We start from the raw sequence: 14,770 nt of genomic DNA, 5'->3' as shown, positions 1-14,770 counted from the left end.
AGTGATTACAGAGAATAATGGGGGACAGGGAGTGATTACAGAGAATAGTGGGGGACAGGGAGTGATTACAGAGAATAGTGGGGGACAGGGAGTGATTACAGAGAATAGTGGGGGACAGGGAGTGATTACAGAGAATAGTGGGGTACAGGGAGTGATTACAGAGAATAATGGGGTACAGGAGTGATTACAGAGAATAATGGGGGACGGGAGTGATGACAGAGAATAATGGGGGACAGGGAGTGATTACAGAGAATAATGGGGGACAGGGAGTGATTACAGAGAATAATGGGGTACAGGGAGTGATTACAGAGAATAGTGGGGGACAGGGAGTGATTACAGAGAATAATGGGGGACAGGGAGTGATTACAGAGAATAGTGGGGTACAGGGAGCGATTACAGAGAATAATGGGGTACAGGGAGTGATTACAGAGAATAGTGGGGGACAGGGAGTGATTACAGAGAATAATGGGGTACAGGGAGTGATTACAGAGAATAATGGGGGGCAGGGAGTGATTACAGAGAATAGTGGGGTACAGGGAGTGATTACAGAGAATAGTGGGGGACAGGGAGTAATTACAGAGAATAATGGGGTACAGGGAGTGATTACAGAGAATAGTGGGGGACAGGGAGTGATTACAGAGAATAATGGGGGGCAGGGAGTGATTACAGAGAATAGTGGGGTACAGGGAGTGATTACAGAGAATAGTGGGGGACAGGGAGTAATTACAGAGAATAATGGGGTACAGGGAGTGATTACACAGAATAGTGGGGGACAGGGAGTGATTACAGAGAATGGGATACAGAGAGTGATTACAGAGAATAATGGGGGACAGGGAGTGATTACAGAGAATAATGGGGTACAGGGAGTGATTACAGAGAATAATGGGGTACAGAGAGTGATTACAGAGAATAGTGGGGTACAGGGAGTGATTACAGAGAATAATGGGGGACAGGGAGTAATTACAGAGAATAATGGGGTACAGGGAGTGATTACAGAGAATAGTGGGGGACAGGGAGTGATTACAGAGAATAGTGGGGGACAGGGAGTGATTTCAGAGAATAATGGGGTACAGGGAGTGATTACAGAGAATAATGGGGGACAGGGAGTGATTACAGAGAATAATGGGGTACAGGGAGTGATTACAGAGAATAGTGGGGTACAGGGAGTGATTACAGAGAATAATGGGGGACAGGGAGTGATTACAGAGAATAATGGGGTACAGGGAGTGATTACAGAGAATAGTGGGGTACAGGGAGTGATTACAGAGAATAGTGGGGGACAGGGAGTGATTACAGAGAATAATGGGGGGCAGGGAGTGATTACAGAGAATAATGGGGTACAGGGAGTGATTACAGAGAATAGTGGGGGACAGGGAGTGATTACAGAGAATAATGGGGTACAGGGAGTGATTACAGAGAATAATGGGGTACAGGGAGTGATTACAGAGAATAATGGGGTACAGGGAGTGATTACAGAGAATAGTGGGGTACAGGGAGTGATTACAGAGAATAATGGGGTACAGGGAGTGATTACAGAGAATAGTGGGGGACAGGGAGTGATTACAGAGAATAGTGGGGGACAGGGAGTGATTACAGAGAATAATGGGGGACAGGGAGTGATTACAGAGAATAGTGGGGTACAGGGAGTGATTACAGAGAACAGTGGGGTACAGGGAGTGATTACAGAGAATAATGGGGGACAGGGAGTGATCAGAGAATAATGGGGTACAGGGAGTGATTACAGAGAATAATGGGGGACAGGGAGTGATTACAGAGAATAGTGGGGGACAGGGAGTGATTACAGAGAATAGTGGGGTACAGGGAGTGATTACAGAGAATAATGGGGTACAGGGAGTGATTATAGAGAATAATGGGGTACAGGGAGTGATTACAGAGAATAATGGGGTACAGGGAGTGATTACAGAGAATAATGGGGGACAGGGAGTGATCAGAGAATAATGGGGTACAGGGAGTGATTACAGAGAATAGTGGGGGACAGGGAGTGATTACAGAGAATAATGGGGGACAGGGAGTGATTACAGAGAATAGTGGGGCACAGGGAGTGATTACAGAGAATAATGGGGTACAGGGAGTGATTACAGAGAATAATGGGGTACAGGGAGTGATTACAGAGAATAGTGGGGCACAGGGAGTGATTACAGAGAATAATGGGGGACAGGGAGCGATTACAGAGAATAATGGGGTACAGGGAGTGATTACAGAGAATAGTGGGGCACAGGGAGTGATTACAGAGAATAATGGGGTACAGGGAGTGATTACAGAGAATAGTGGGGTACAGGGAGTGATTACAGAGAATAATGGGGTACAGGGAGTGATTACAGAGAATAGTGGGGTACAGGGAGTGATTACAGAGAATAATGGGGTACAGGGAGTGATTACAGAGAATAGTGGGGTACAGGGAGTGATTACAGAGAATAGTGGGGGACGGGAGTGATTACAGAGAATAGTGGGGGACAGGGAGTGATTACAGAGAATAGTGGGGTACAGGGAGTGATTACAGAGAATAATGGGGTACAGGGAGGGATTACAGAGAATAGTGGCGGACAGGGAGTGATTACAGAGAATAATGGGGGACAGGGAGTGATTACAGAGAATAATGGGGGACAGGGAGTGATTACAGAGAATAGTGGGGGACAGGGAGTGATTACAGAGAATAATGGGGTACAGGGAGTGATTACAGAGAATAATGGGGTACAGGGAGTGATTACAGAGAATACTGGGGTACAGGGAGTGATTACAGAGAATAATGGGGGACAGGGAGTAATTACAGAGAATAATGGGGTACAGGGAGTGATTACAGAGAATAGTGGGGGACAGGGAGTAATTACAGAGAATAATGGGGTACAGGGAGTGATTACAGAGAATAGTGGGGGACAGGGAGTAATTACAGAGAATAATGGGGGACAGGGAGTAATTACAGAGAATAATGGGGTACAGGGAGTGATTACAGAGAATAATGGGGGACAGGGAGTAATTACAGAGAATAATGGGGTACAGGGAGTGATTACAGAGAATAGTGGGGGACAGGGAGTAATTACAGAGAATAATGGGGGACAGGGAGTAATTACAGAGAATAATGGGGTACAGGGAGTGATTACAGAGAATAATGGGGGACAGGGAGTGATTACAGAGAATAATGGGGGACAGGGAGTGATTACAGAGAATAGTGGGGGACAGGGAGTGATTACAGAGAATAGTGGGGTACAGGGAGTGATTACAGAGAATAATGGGGGACAGGGAGTGATTACAGAGAATAATGGGGGACAGGGAGTGATTACAGAGAATAATGGGGGACAGGGAGTAATTACAGAGAATAATGGGGTACAGGGAGTGATTACAGAGAATAATGGGGTACAGGGAGTGATTACAGAGAATAATGGGGTACAGGGAGTGATTACAGAGAATAATGGGGGACAGGGAGTGATTACAGAGAATAATGGGGGACAGGGAGTGATTACAGAGAATAATGGGGGACAGGGAGTAATTACAGAGAATAATGGGGTACAGGGAGTGATTACAGAGAATAGTGGGGGACAGGGAGTGATTACAGAGAATAGTGGGGGACAGGGAGTGATTACAGAGAATAGTGGGGGACAGGGAGTGATTACAGAGAATAGTGGGGTACAGGGAGTGATTACAGAGAATAATGGGGGACAGGGAGTGATTACAGAGAATAATGGGGGACAGGGAGTGATTACAGAGAATAGTGGGGGACAGGGAGTGATTACAGAGAATAGTGGGGTACAGGGAGTGATTACAGAGAATAGTGGGGGACAGGGAGTGATTACAGAGAATAATGGGGGACGGGAGTGATTACAGAGAATAGTGGGGGACAGGGAGTGATTACAGAGAATAATGGGGGACAGGGAGTGATTACAGAGAATAATGGGGGACAGGGAGTGATTACAGAGAATAATGGGGGACAGGGAGTGATTACAGAGAATAGTGGGGGACAGGGAGTGATTACAGAGAATAGTGGGGGACAGGGAGTGATTACAGAGAATAGTGGGGTACAGGGAGTGATTACAGAGAATAGTGGGGGACAGGGAGTGATTACAGAGAATAATGGGGTACAGGGAGTGATTACAGAGAATAGTGGGGGACAGGGAGTGATTACAGAGAATAGTGGGGTACAGGGAGTGATTACAGAGAATAGTGGGGGACAGAGAGTGATTACAGAGAATAATGGGGGACAGGGAGTGATTATAGAGAATAGTGGGGGACAGGGAGTGATTACAGAGAATAGTGGGGTACAGGGAGTGATTACAGAGAATAGTGGGGGACAGAGAGTGATTACAGAGAATAATGGGGTACAGGGAGTGATTACAGAGAATAATGGGGGACAGGGAGTGATTATAGAGAATAATGGGGTACAGGGAGTGATTACAGAGAATAATGGGGTACAGGGAGTGATTACAGAGAATAATGGGGTACAGGGAGTGATTACAGAGAATAGTGGGGTACAGGGAGTGATTACAGAGAATAGTGGGGGACAGGGAGTGATTACAGAGAATAATGGGGTACAGGGAGTGATTACAGAGAATAATGGGGGACAGGGAGTGATTACAGAGAATAGTGGGGGACAGGGAGTGATTACAGAGAATAGTGGGGTACAGGGAGTGATTACAGAGAATAATGGGGGACAGGGAGTGATTACAGAGAATAGTGGGGGACAGGGAGTAATTACAGAGAATAATGGGGTACAGGGAGTGATTACAGAGAATAGTGGGGGACAGGGAGTGATTACAGAGAATAGTGGGGTACAGGGAGTGATTACAGAGAATAGTGGGGGACAGGGAGTGATTACAGAGAATAGTGGGGTACAGGGAGTGATTACAGAGAATAGTGGGGGACAGGGAGTGATTACAGAGAATAATGGGGGACAGGGAGCGATTACAGAGAATAGTGGGGTACAGGGAGTGATTACAGAGAATAATGGGGTACAGGGAGTGATTACAGAGAATAGTGGGGTACAGGGAGTGATTACAGAGAATAATGGGGGACAGGGAGTGATTACAGAGAATAACGGGGGACAGGGAGCGATTACAGAGAATAGTGGGGAACAGGGAGTAATTACAGAGAATAGTGGGGTACAGGGAGTGATTACAGAGAATAATGGGGGACAGGGAGTGATTACAGAGAATAATGGGGCACAGGGAGTGATTACAGAGAATAATGGGGGACAGGGAGTGATTACAGAGAATAGTGGGGGACAGGGAGTGATTACAGAGAATAATGGGGTACAGGGAGTGATTACAGAGAATAATGGGGGACAGGGAGTGATTACAGAGAATAATGGGGGACAGGGAGTGATTACAGAGAATAATGGGGTACAGGGAGTGATTACAGAGAATAACGGGGGACAGGGAGTGATTACAGAGAATAATGGGGGACAGGGAGTGATTACAGAGAATAATGGGGTACAGGGAGTGATTACAGAGAATAATGGGGGACAGGGAGTGATTACAGAGAATAGTGGGGGACAGGGAGTAATTACAGAGAATAGTGGGGTACAGGGAGTGATTACAGAGAATAATGGGGTACAGGGAGAGGTTACAGAGAATAGTGGGGTACAGGGAGTGATTACAGAGAATAGTGGGGGACAGGGAGCGATTACAGAGAATAGTGGGGAACAGGGAGTAATTACAGAGAATAGTGGGGTACAGGGAGTGATTACAGAGAATAATGGGGGACAGGGAGTGATTACAGAGAATAATGGGGCACAGGGAGTGATTACAGAGAATAACGGGGGACAGGGAGTGATTACAGAGAATAGTGGGGTACAGGGAGTGATTACAGAGAATAATGGGGGACAGGGAGTGATTACAGAGAATAGTGGGGACAGGGAGTAATTACAGAGAATAGTGGGGTACAGGGAGTGATTACAGAGAATAATGGGGGACAGGGAGTGATTACAGAGAATAATGGGGTACAGGGAGTGATTACAGAGAATAATGGGGGACAGGGAGTGATTACAGAGAATAATGGGGGACAGGGAGTGATTACAGAGAATAATGGGGTACAGGGAGTGATTACAGAGAATAATGGGGGACAGGGAGTGATTACAGAGAATAATGGGGGACAGGGAGTGATTACAGAGAATAGTGGGGGACAGGGAGTAATTACAGAGAATAGTGGGGTACAGGGAGTGATTACAGAGAATAATGGGGGACAGGGAGTGATTACAGAGAATAATGGGGTACAGGGAGTGATTACAGAGAATAATGGGGGACAGGGAGTGATTACAGAGAATAGTGGGGGACAGGGAGTGATTACAGAGAATAGTGGGGGACAGGGAGTGATTATAGAGAATAATGGGGTACAGGAGTGATTACAGAGAATAGTGGGGTACAGGGAGTGATTACAGAGAATAATGGGGGACAGGGAGTGATTACAGAGAATAATGGGGGACAGGGAGTGATTACAGAGAACAATGGGGTACAGGGAGTGATTACAGAGAATAGTGGGGGACAGGGAGTAATTACAGAGAATAATGGGGTACAGGGAGTGATTACAGAGAATAATGGGGGACAGGGAGTGATTACAGAGAATAATGGGGACAGGGAGTGATTACAGAGAATAGTGGGGTACAGGGAGTGATTACAGAGAATAATGGGGGACAGGGAGTGATTACAGAGAATAGTGGAGGACAGGGAGTGATTACAGAGAATAGTGGGGGACAGGGAGTGATTACAGAGAATAGTGGGGGACAGGGAGTGATTACAGAGAATAATGGGGACAGGGAGTGATTACAGAGAATAGTGGGGTACAGGGAGTGATTACAGAGAATAGTGGGGGACAGGGAGTGATTACAGAGAATAGTGGGGTACAGGGAGTGATTACAGAGAATAATGGGGGACAGGGAGTGATTACAGAGAATAATGGGGGACAGGGAGTGATTACAGAGAATAGTGGGGTACAGGGAGTGATTACAGAGAATAATGGGGGACAGGGAGTGATTACAGAGAATAATGGGGTACAGGGAGTGATTACAGAGAATAATGGGGGACAGGGAGTGATTACAGAGAATAATGGGGTACAGGAGTGATTACAGATAATAATGGGGACAGGGAGTGATTACAGAGAATAATGGGGACAGGGAGTGATTACAGAGAATAATGGGGGACAGGGAGTGATTACAGAGAATAGTGGGGGACAGGGAGTAATTACAGAGAATAGTGGGGTACAGGGAGTGATTACAGAGAATAATGGGGGACAGGGAGTGATTACAGAGAATAATGGGGTACAGGGAGTGATTACAGAGAATAATGGGGACAGGGAGTGATTACAGAGAATAGTGGGGGACAGGGAGTGATTACAGAGAAAAGTGGGGACAGGGAGTGATTATAGAGAATAATGGGGTACAGGGAGTGATTACAGAGAATAGTGGGGTACAGGGAGTGATTACAGAGAATAATGGGGACAGGGAGTGATTACAGAGAATAATGGGGGACAGGGAGTGATTACAGAGAATAATGGGGTACAGGAGTGATTACAGAGAATAGTGGGGGACAGGGAGTAATTACAGAGAATAATGGGGTACAGGGAGTGATTACAGAGAATAATGGGGTACAGGGAGTGATTACAGAGAATAGTGGGGTACAGGGAGTGATTACAGAGAATAGTGGGGGACAGGGAGTGATTACAGAGAATAGTGGGGGACAGGGAGTGATTACAGAGAATAGTGGGGTACAGGGAGTGATTACAGAGAATAGTGGGGGACAGGGAGTAATTACAGAGAATAATGGGGTACAGGGAGTGATTACAGAGAATAGTGGGGGACAGGGAGTGATTACAGAGAATAGTGGGGTACAGGGAGTGATTACAGAGAATAGTGGGGGACAGAGAGTGATTACAGAGAATAATGGGGGACCGGGAGTGATTATAGAGAATAGTGGGGGACAGGGAGTGATTACAGAGAATAGTGGGGTACAGGGAGTGATTACAGAGAATAGTGGGGGACAGAGAGTGATTACAGAGAATAATGGGTACAGGGAGTGATTACAGAGAATAATGGGGGACAGGGAGTGATTATAGAGAATAATGGGGTACAGGGAGTGATTACAGAGAATAATGGGGTACAGGAGTGATTACAGAGAATAATGGGGTACAGGGAGTGATTACAGAGAATAGTGGGGTACAGGGAGTGATTACAGAGAATAGTGGGGGACAGGGAGTGATTACAGAGAATAATGGGGTACAGGGAGTGATTACAGAGAATAATGGGGGACAGGGAGTGATTACAGAGAATAGTGGGGGACAGGGAGTGATTACAGAGAATAGTGGGGTACAGGGAGTGATTACAGAGAATAATGGGGGACAGGGAGTGATTACAGAGAATAGTGGGGGACAGGGAGTAATTACAGAGAATAATGGGGTACAGGGAGTGATTACAGAGAATAGTGGGGGACAGGGAGTGATTACAGAGAATAGTGGGGTACAGGGAGTGATTACAGAGAATAGTGGGGGACAGGAGTGATTACAGAGAATAGTGGGGGACGGGAGTGATTACAGAGAATAATGGGGGACAGGGAGTGATTACAGAGAATAGTGGGGTACAGGGAGTGATTACAGAGAATAGTGGGGGACAGGGAGTGATTACAGAGAATAGTGGGGTACAGGGAGTGATTACAGAGAATAGTGGGGTACAGGGAGTGATTACAGAGAATAATGGGGGACAGGGAGCGATTACAGAGAATAGTGGGGTACAGGGAGTGATTACAGAGAATAATGGGGGACAGGGAGTGATTACAGAGAATAATGGGGGACAGGGAGTGATTACAGAGAATAGTGGGGGACAGGGAGTGATTACAGAGAATAGTGGGGGACAGGGAGTGATTTCAGAGAATAATGGGGGACAGGGAGTGATTACAGAGAATAATGGGGGACAGGGAGTGATTACAGAGAATAGTGGGGGACAGGGAGTAATTACAGAGAATAGTGGGGTACAGGGAGTGATTACAGAGAATAATGGGGGACAGGGAGTGATTACAGAGAATAATGGGGTACAGGGAGTGATTACAGAGAATAATGGGGGACAGGGAGTGATTACAGAGAATAGTGGGGGACAGGGAGTGATTACAGAGAATAGTGGGGGACAGGGAGTGATTATAGAGAATAATGGGGTACAGGGAGTGATTACAGAGAATAGTGGGGTACAGGGAGTGATTACAGAGAATAATGGGGGACAGGGAGTGATTACAGAGAATAATGGGGGACAGGGAGTGATTACAGAGAACAATGGGGTACAGGGAGTGATTACAGAGAATAGTGGGGGACAGGGAGTAATTACAGAGAATAATGGGGTACAGGGAGTGATTACAGAGAATAATGGGGGACAGGGAGTGATTACAGAGAATAATGGGGGACAGGGAGTGATTACAGAGAATAGTGGGGTACAGGGAGTGATTACAGAGAATAATGGGGGACAGGGAGTGATTACAGAGAATAGTGGAGGACAGGGAGTGATTACAGAGAATAGTGGGGTACAGGGAGTGATTACAGAGAATAGTGGGGGACAGGGAGTGATTACAGAGAATAATGGGGGACAGGGAGTGATTACAGAGAATAGTGGGGTACAGGGAGTGATTACAGAGAATAGTGGGGGACAGGGAGTGATTACAGAGAATAGTGGGGTACAGGGAGTGATTACAGAGAATAATGGGGGACAGGGAGTGATTACAGAGAATAATGGGGTACAGGGAGTGATTACAGAGAATAGTGGGGTACAGGGAGTGATTACAGAGAATAATGGGGGACAGGGAGTGATTACAGAGAATAATGGGGTACAGGGAGTGATTACAGAGAATAATGGGGGACAGGGAGTGATTACAGAGAATAATGGGGTACAGGGAGTGATTACAGATAATAATGGGGGACAGGGAGTGATTACAGAGAATAATGGGGGACAGGGAGTGATTACAGAGAATAATGGGGGACAGGGAGTGATTACAGAGAATAGTGGGGGACAGGGAGTAATTACAGAGAATAGTGGGGTACAGGGAGTGATTACAGAGAATAATGGGGGACAGGGAGTGATTACAGAGAATAATGGGGTACAGGGAGTGATTACAGAGAATAATGGGGGACAGGGAGTGATTACAGAGAATAGTGGGGGACAGGGAGTGATTACAGAGAATAGTGGGGGACAGGGAGTGATTATAGAGAATAATGGGGTACAGGGAGTGATTACAGAGAATAGTGGGGTACAGGGAGTGATTACAGAGAATAATGGGGGACAGGGAGTGATTACAGAGAATAATGGGGGACAGGGAGTGATTACAGAGAATAATGGGGTACAGGGAGTGATTACAGAGAATAGTGGGGGACAGGGAGTAATTACAGAGAATAATGGGGTACAGGGAGTGATTACAGAGAATAATGGGGGACAGGGAGTGATTACAGAGAATAATGGGGGACAGGGAGTGATTACAGAGAATAGTGGGGTACAGGGAGTGATTACAGAGAATAATGGGGGACAGGGAGTGATTACAGAGAATAGTGGAGGACAGGGAGTGATTACAGAGAATAGTGGGGTACAGGGAGTGATTACAGAGAATAGTGGGGGACAGGGAGTGATTACAGAGAATAGTGGGGGCCAGGGAGTGATTACAGAGAATAGTGGGGTACAGGGAGTGATTACAGAGAATAGTGGGGGACAGGGAGTGATTACAGAGAATAGTGGGGTACAGGGAGTGATTACAGAGAATAATGGGGGACAGGGAGTGATTACAGAGAATAATGGGGTACAGGGAGTGATTACAGAGAATAGTGGGGTACAGGGAGTGATTACAGAGAATAATGGGGGACAGGGAGTGATTACAGAGAATAATGGGGTACAGGGAGTGATTACAGAGAATAATGGGGGACAGGGAGTGATTACAGAGAATAATGGGGTACAGGGAGTGATTACAGATAATAATGGGGGACAGGGAGTGATTACAGAGAATAATGGGGGACAGGGAGTGATTACAGAGAATAATGGGGGACAGGGAGTGATTACAGAGAATAGTGGGGGACAGGGAGTGATTACAGAGAATAATGGGGTACAGGGAGTGATTACAGAGAATAGTGGGGTACAGGGAGTGATTACAGAGAATAATGGGGGACGGAGTGATTACAGAGAATAATGGGGTACAGGGAGTGATTACAGAGAATAATGGGGGACGGGAGTGATTACAGAGAATAATGGGGTACAGGGAGTGATTACAGAGAATAGTGGGGGACAGGGAGTGATTACAGAGAATAGTGGGGGACAGGGAGTGATTACAGAGAATAATGGGGGACAGGGAGTGATTACAGAGAATAATGGGGTACAGGGAGTGATTACAGAGAATAGTGGGGTACAGGGAGTGATTACAGAGGGATGATTGGAAATCTGCCTTCTTTGTGTATTAGGATTGAGCTGATACTTTCCTGGTAACCTAGCAGGAGAATAGACGACGTTACCTTGAACATGAAAATCCTGCATCCCTGATACCTAATGTTCATGTGCTGCCAGGCCAGATATTCGTCAACTTGAGCCCGCTTCTGGAGGTCGGCTGGGTACCAGTGGTCAGGGGTCTGGTATTTACATGCCATGTATTTCAGAATTGCCACACTGCAAGAGGGAATTAAGCGTCATTCTCAATTTGCCTCACCCCTGGTCAGCGCCACACCCGGTCAGCGCCACCCCCGGTCAGCGCCACCCCCGGTCAGCGCCACCCCCGGTCAGCGCCACCCCCGGTCAGCGCCACACCCGGTCAGCGCCACACCCGGTCAGCGCCACACCCGGTCAGTGTCATTCCCGGTCAGCGCCACCCCCGGTCAGTGCCACACCCGGTCAGTGCCACACCCGGTCAGTGCCACCCCTGGTCAGTGCCACCCCCGGTCAGTGCCACCCCCGGTCAGTGCCACACCCGGTCAGCACCACCCCTGGTCAGTGCCACTCCCGGTCAATTCCAACCCCGTTCAATGCCACCCCGGTCAGTGCCACACCCGGTCAGCGCCACACCCGGTCAGCGCCACACCCGGTCAGCGCCACACCCGGTCAGCGCCACACCCGGTCAGCGTCACTCTCCACTCAGTCTCACTGTTCTGGTGTTAGCTCTTCAACTCGATGGGGTAGATTTTCATTAAGCTGTCGGGAAGGAGGCGGGACTACAACTTTCGGGTTTTAGTCCCGCCTATATCGACGTCCGGCCAATCCACGCGATTTTCCCTTGATTGACCTTGTTGAGCCCGCCCAGCGGGCTCAGCAGGCCAATTAAGGGCCACCCGGCAACAGGTGATGTCACAGACTGAAATTTCATCTGTCAAGAGGTCTTGATAGATGAAATATCAGTGTTTCACAGCTGTTTGAAGCTGTCAAACACTGATAGTCTGACTTCTAACCTGAGTCCTTCTACACAGACTCAGTTAGAACTCTCACTGCCACTAAAAGCTGAAGGCTGTCACTTTTGACAGATCGCAGCCATTCAGCTTTCAGTGCTGGCTGAGTGATGGACTCCCGACGCCCACAGGAAGAAAGACTGTTAAGGTAAGTACAGGTAATTTAAACTTCTTTACACACTTTAGACACACCAAACACACTTACCTTTGCACTCATGCACCCATCACTCACCTGAACACCGACATCGCGACCCCTCCAAGTCCTTCAACCCGATGGCCCGCCTGCTCTAACCTGGCGTGGTTTGGAGCTGTCGGGAATTCCACACGACACCCCTCAAAATAGGGATTAGGCTAAAAACTGCCTGTTAACTACCTGTTAACAGGCAGTTAATTGGCACTAATCCCTTCACGCCTCGGGTCGGCGGGTCCCAGTGCGGGGCGGGTACCCACCTCCTCTGAAACTTACATGGAGGCGGGTTTTGGGCGGGATGGTGTCGGGACCCCCGAATTCGGGATTTCTGCACCCCGCCCGCCTAAAAGCCCGCCTCACGGCACACTGAAAATCTAGGCTGATCTGCCTGCTCTAATCTAATTTCCCTGTCAGTGCCCAGAGTGGATAGCAGCTGTAAATAAAGTTGTAGAATCCCATTTCCGAGGTTGCTGACTACTGGGTGCTAGATTTTCCTTAGGGTTTCCTTCTGTTTTCAGTCCTAGCAGGCCCAATCCCACCCCCCCCACTCCCCTTAATTTTGAACACCTCTATTAAATCTCCCCTTAATCTTCTCTGCTCTAAGGAGAACAACCCCAGCTTCTCGAGTCTCTCCACATAACTGAAGTCCCTCAACCCTGGAACCATTTTGGTAAATCCCCTCTGCACCCTCTCCAAGGCCTTGACATCCTTCTTTTTGGATGAGACTTTAAACCGAGGCCCCGTCTGCCCTCTCGGGTGGATGTAAAAGATCCCATGGCACTATTTTGAAGAAAAGCAGAGGAGTTCTTCCTGGTGTCCTGGCCGATATTTCTCTCTCAACCAACATCATTAAAACAGATGATCTGGTCATTTCTCTCATTGCTGTTTGTGGGTGCTTGCTGTGCACAGATTTGGTGCCACGTTTCCTACATTACAACCGTGACTAGACCTTTTAAAAGTTTTTCATCAACGCTAAAGCGCTTTGGGATGTCCTGAGGTTGTGATAGGTGCTATATAAATGCAAGTCTTTCTTTCTTTCTGACACACACCGTCTGTATCAGAGGCCGCTTCTCTCTCTAGTATAATAACCTGCATAAATTGATTTAAAAAGCTTTCTCTTTCTCATCACCAACACCCCTCACCTTGGTCAGCATGGAATGTGTTTAAAGAGTTCGGGATTAGAAGCGTGTACTCACCTCTCGGCCAGAGTGAAGTCTCCGTCCTTTAGTGCTGGCACTTTCCTCAAGGCATTAATTTTTCCAAATTCCTCACCGTACTGCTGGCCTGCAGACAAGAAGGTTACAAAATAGAACACGTCATTGATCATAGAATGGCCCTGTGTGCATCTGTTTAAAGGTTTGAGAATGGCGGAGGGGAGAGGAGAGGGTGAAAAGAGAGGGGGAGAGAGAGAGAGGGGAGAGGAGAGGGGGAGAGAGGGGGAAAGAGGAGAGGGGGAAAGGAGGAGAGGGGGGGAAGAGGAGAGGGGGGCAGAAACAACAAAAACCCAAAGCAAACTCAATTGCTACTTGGCCCTAAACAGACAATACAACATAGCTGATTACCTGACCATGGTAAAGGATAACAAACTGAGAAGAACCTTGACAAGGTACAGACTTAGCGAACATAGCCTAGTGTTAAGTATGTGTATTGTATTTGATACGCTTATCAATTACTTCATAAAAGGTGATGAGTCGAAGAAGAGATGATGAGTCGAAAGAAGAGATGAATAAGGCTTTTATTAGCTAAGAAGAGACCATGCTTCTTCGTGAGTGACTGAACAAGTCTGAACGAAACCCACACAGTGGTGGGTGGAGTCAGCTGAGGCATGCCTCCATACACAGCGCCACCCAGAGGTGGCAATATACAATACAGTGGTTTACCACATTCACCCCTTGTTTAATGTGAAGTCCGGCGGGGTGAAGGGTACTACAAGTTAAGTCTATCAGGAGGCCTTGTCTGACGTCCTGATCGTCGTGGTGGCGGCGGTGGTGTTGCAGCATCCGACGTCGGGTCTGGTGTCTGGGTGGTTGGCGAAGATTCCTGGGGCTTTGGCATGCCGTCTGCAGGGGTTGGGTTGGGAGGGGTGGTGGGGGATAACAGTGGTAAGGGGGATAACGGTGGTAAGGGGGATAACGGTGGTAATTCAGGGGTACCCGAGGGTGCGAGATCTCGTATGGAGACCGTGTCCTC

The 14,770-nt window shown here is 47.7% G+C and overlaps 1 protein-coding gene across 1 annotated transcript in view; it reads right to left on the bottom strand.

Annotated features, from left to right (window-relative positions):
• LOC147104907 (glutathione S-transferase theta-1-like) overlaps positions 1-13,922 on the bottom strand; it is a 34,087-nt gene extending 20,165 nt beyond the window's left edge. The window contains exons 1-2 of the mRNA XM_085962045.1: positions 13,777-13,922; positions 11,470-11,620 (exon numbers count right to left, since the gene is read on the bottom strand). Coding sequence (XP_085818171.1) covers positions 11,470-11,620; positions 13,777-13,907 — 282 coding nt within the window. The 5' untranslated portion in view covers positions 13,908-13,922. The remainder of the gene's footprint in view (positions 1-11,469; positions 11,621-13,776) is intronic.
• Between the last annotated feature and the right edge of the window lie 848 nt (positions 13,923-14,770).

Source organism: Somniosus microcephalus, chromosome 19 (genome assembly GCF_052327205.1).
Source record: "Somniosus microcephalus isolate GS21.2 chromosome 19, FLI_Smic_1.0, whole genome shotgun sequence".
Taxonomy (NCBI): domain Eukaryota; kingdom Metazoa; phylum Chordata; class Chondrichthyes; order Squaliformes; family Somniosidae; genus Somniosus; species Somniosus microcephalus.
This window is presented reverse-complemented; position numbering and strand designations above follow the sequence as displayed.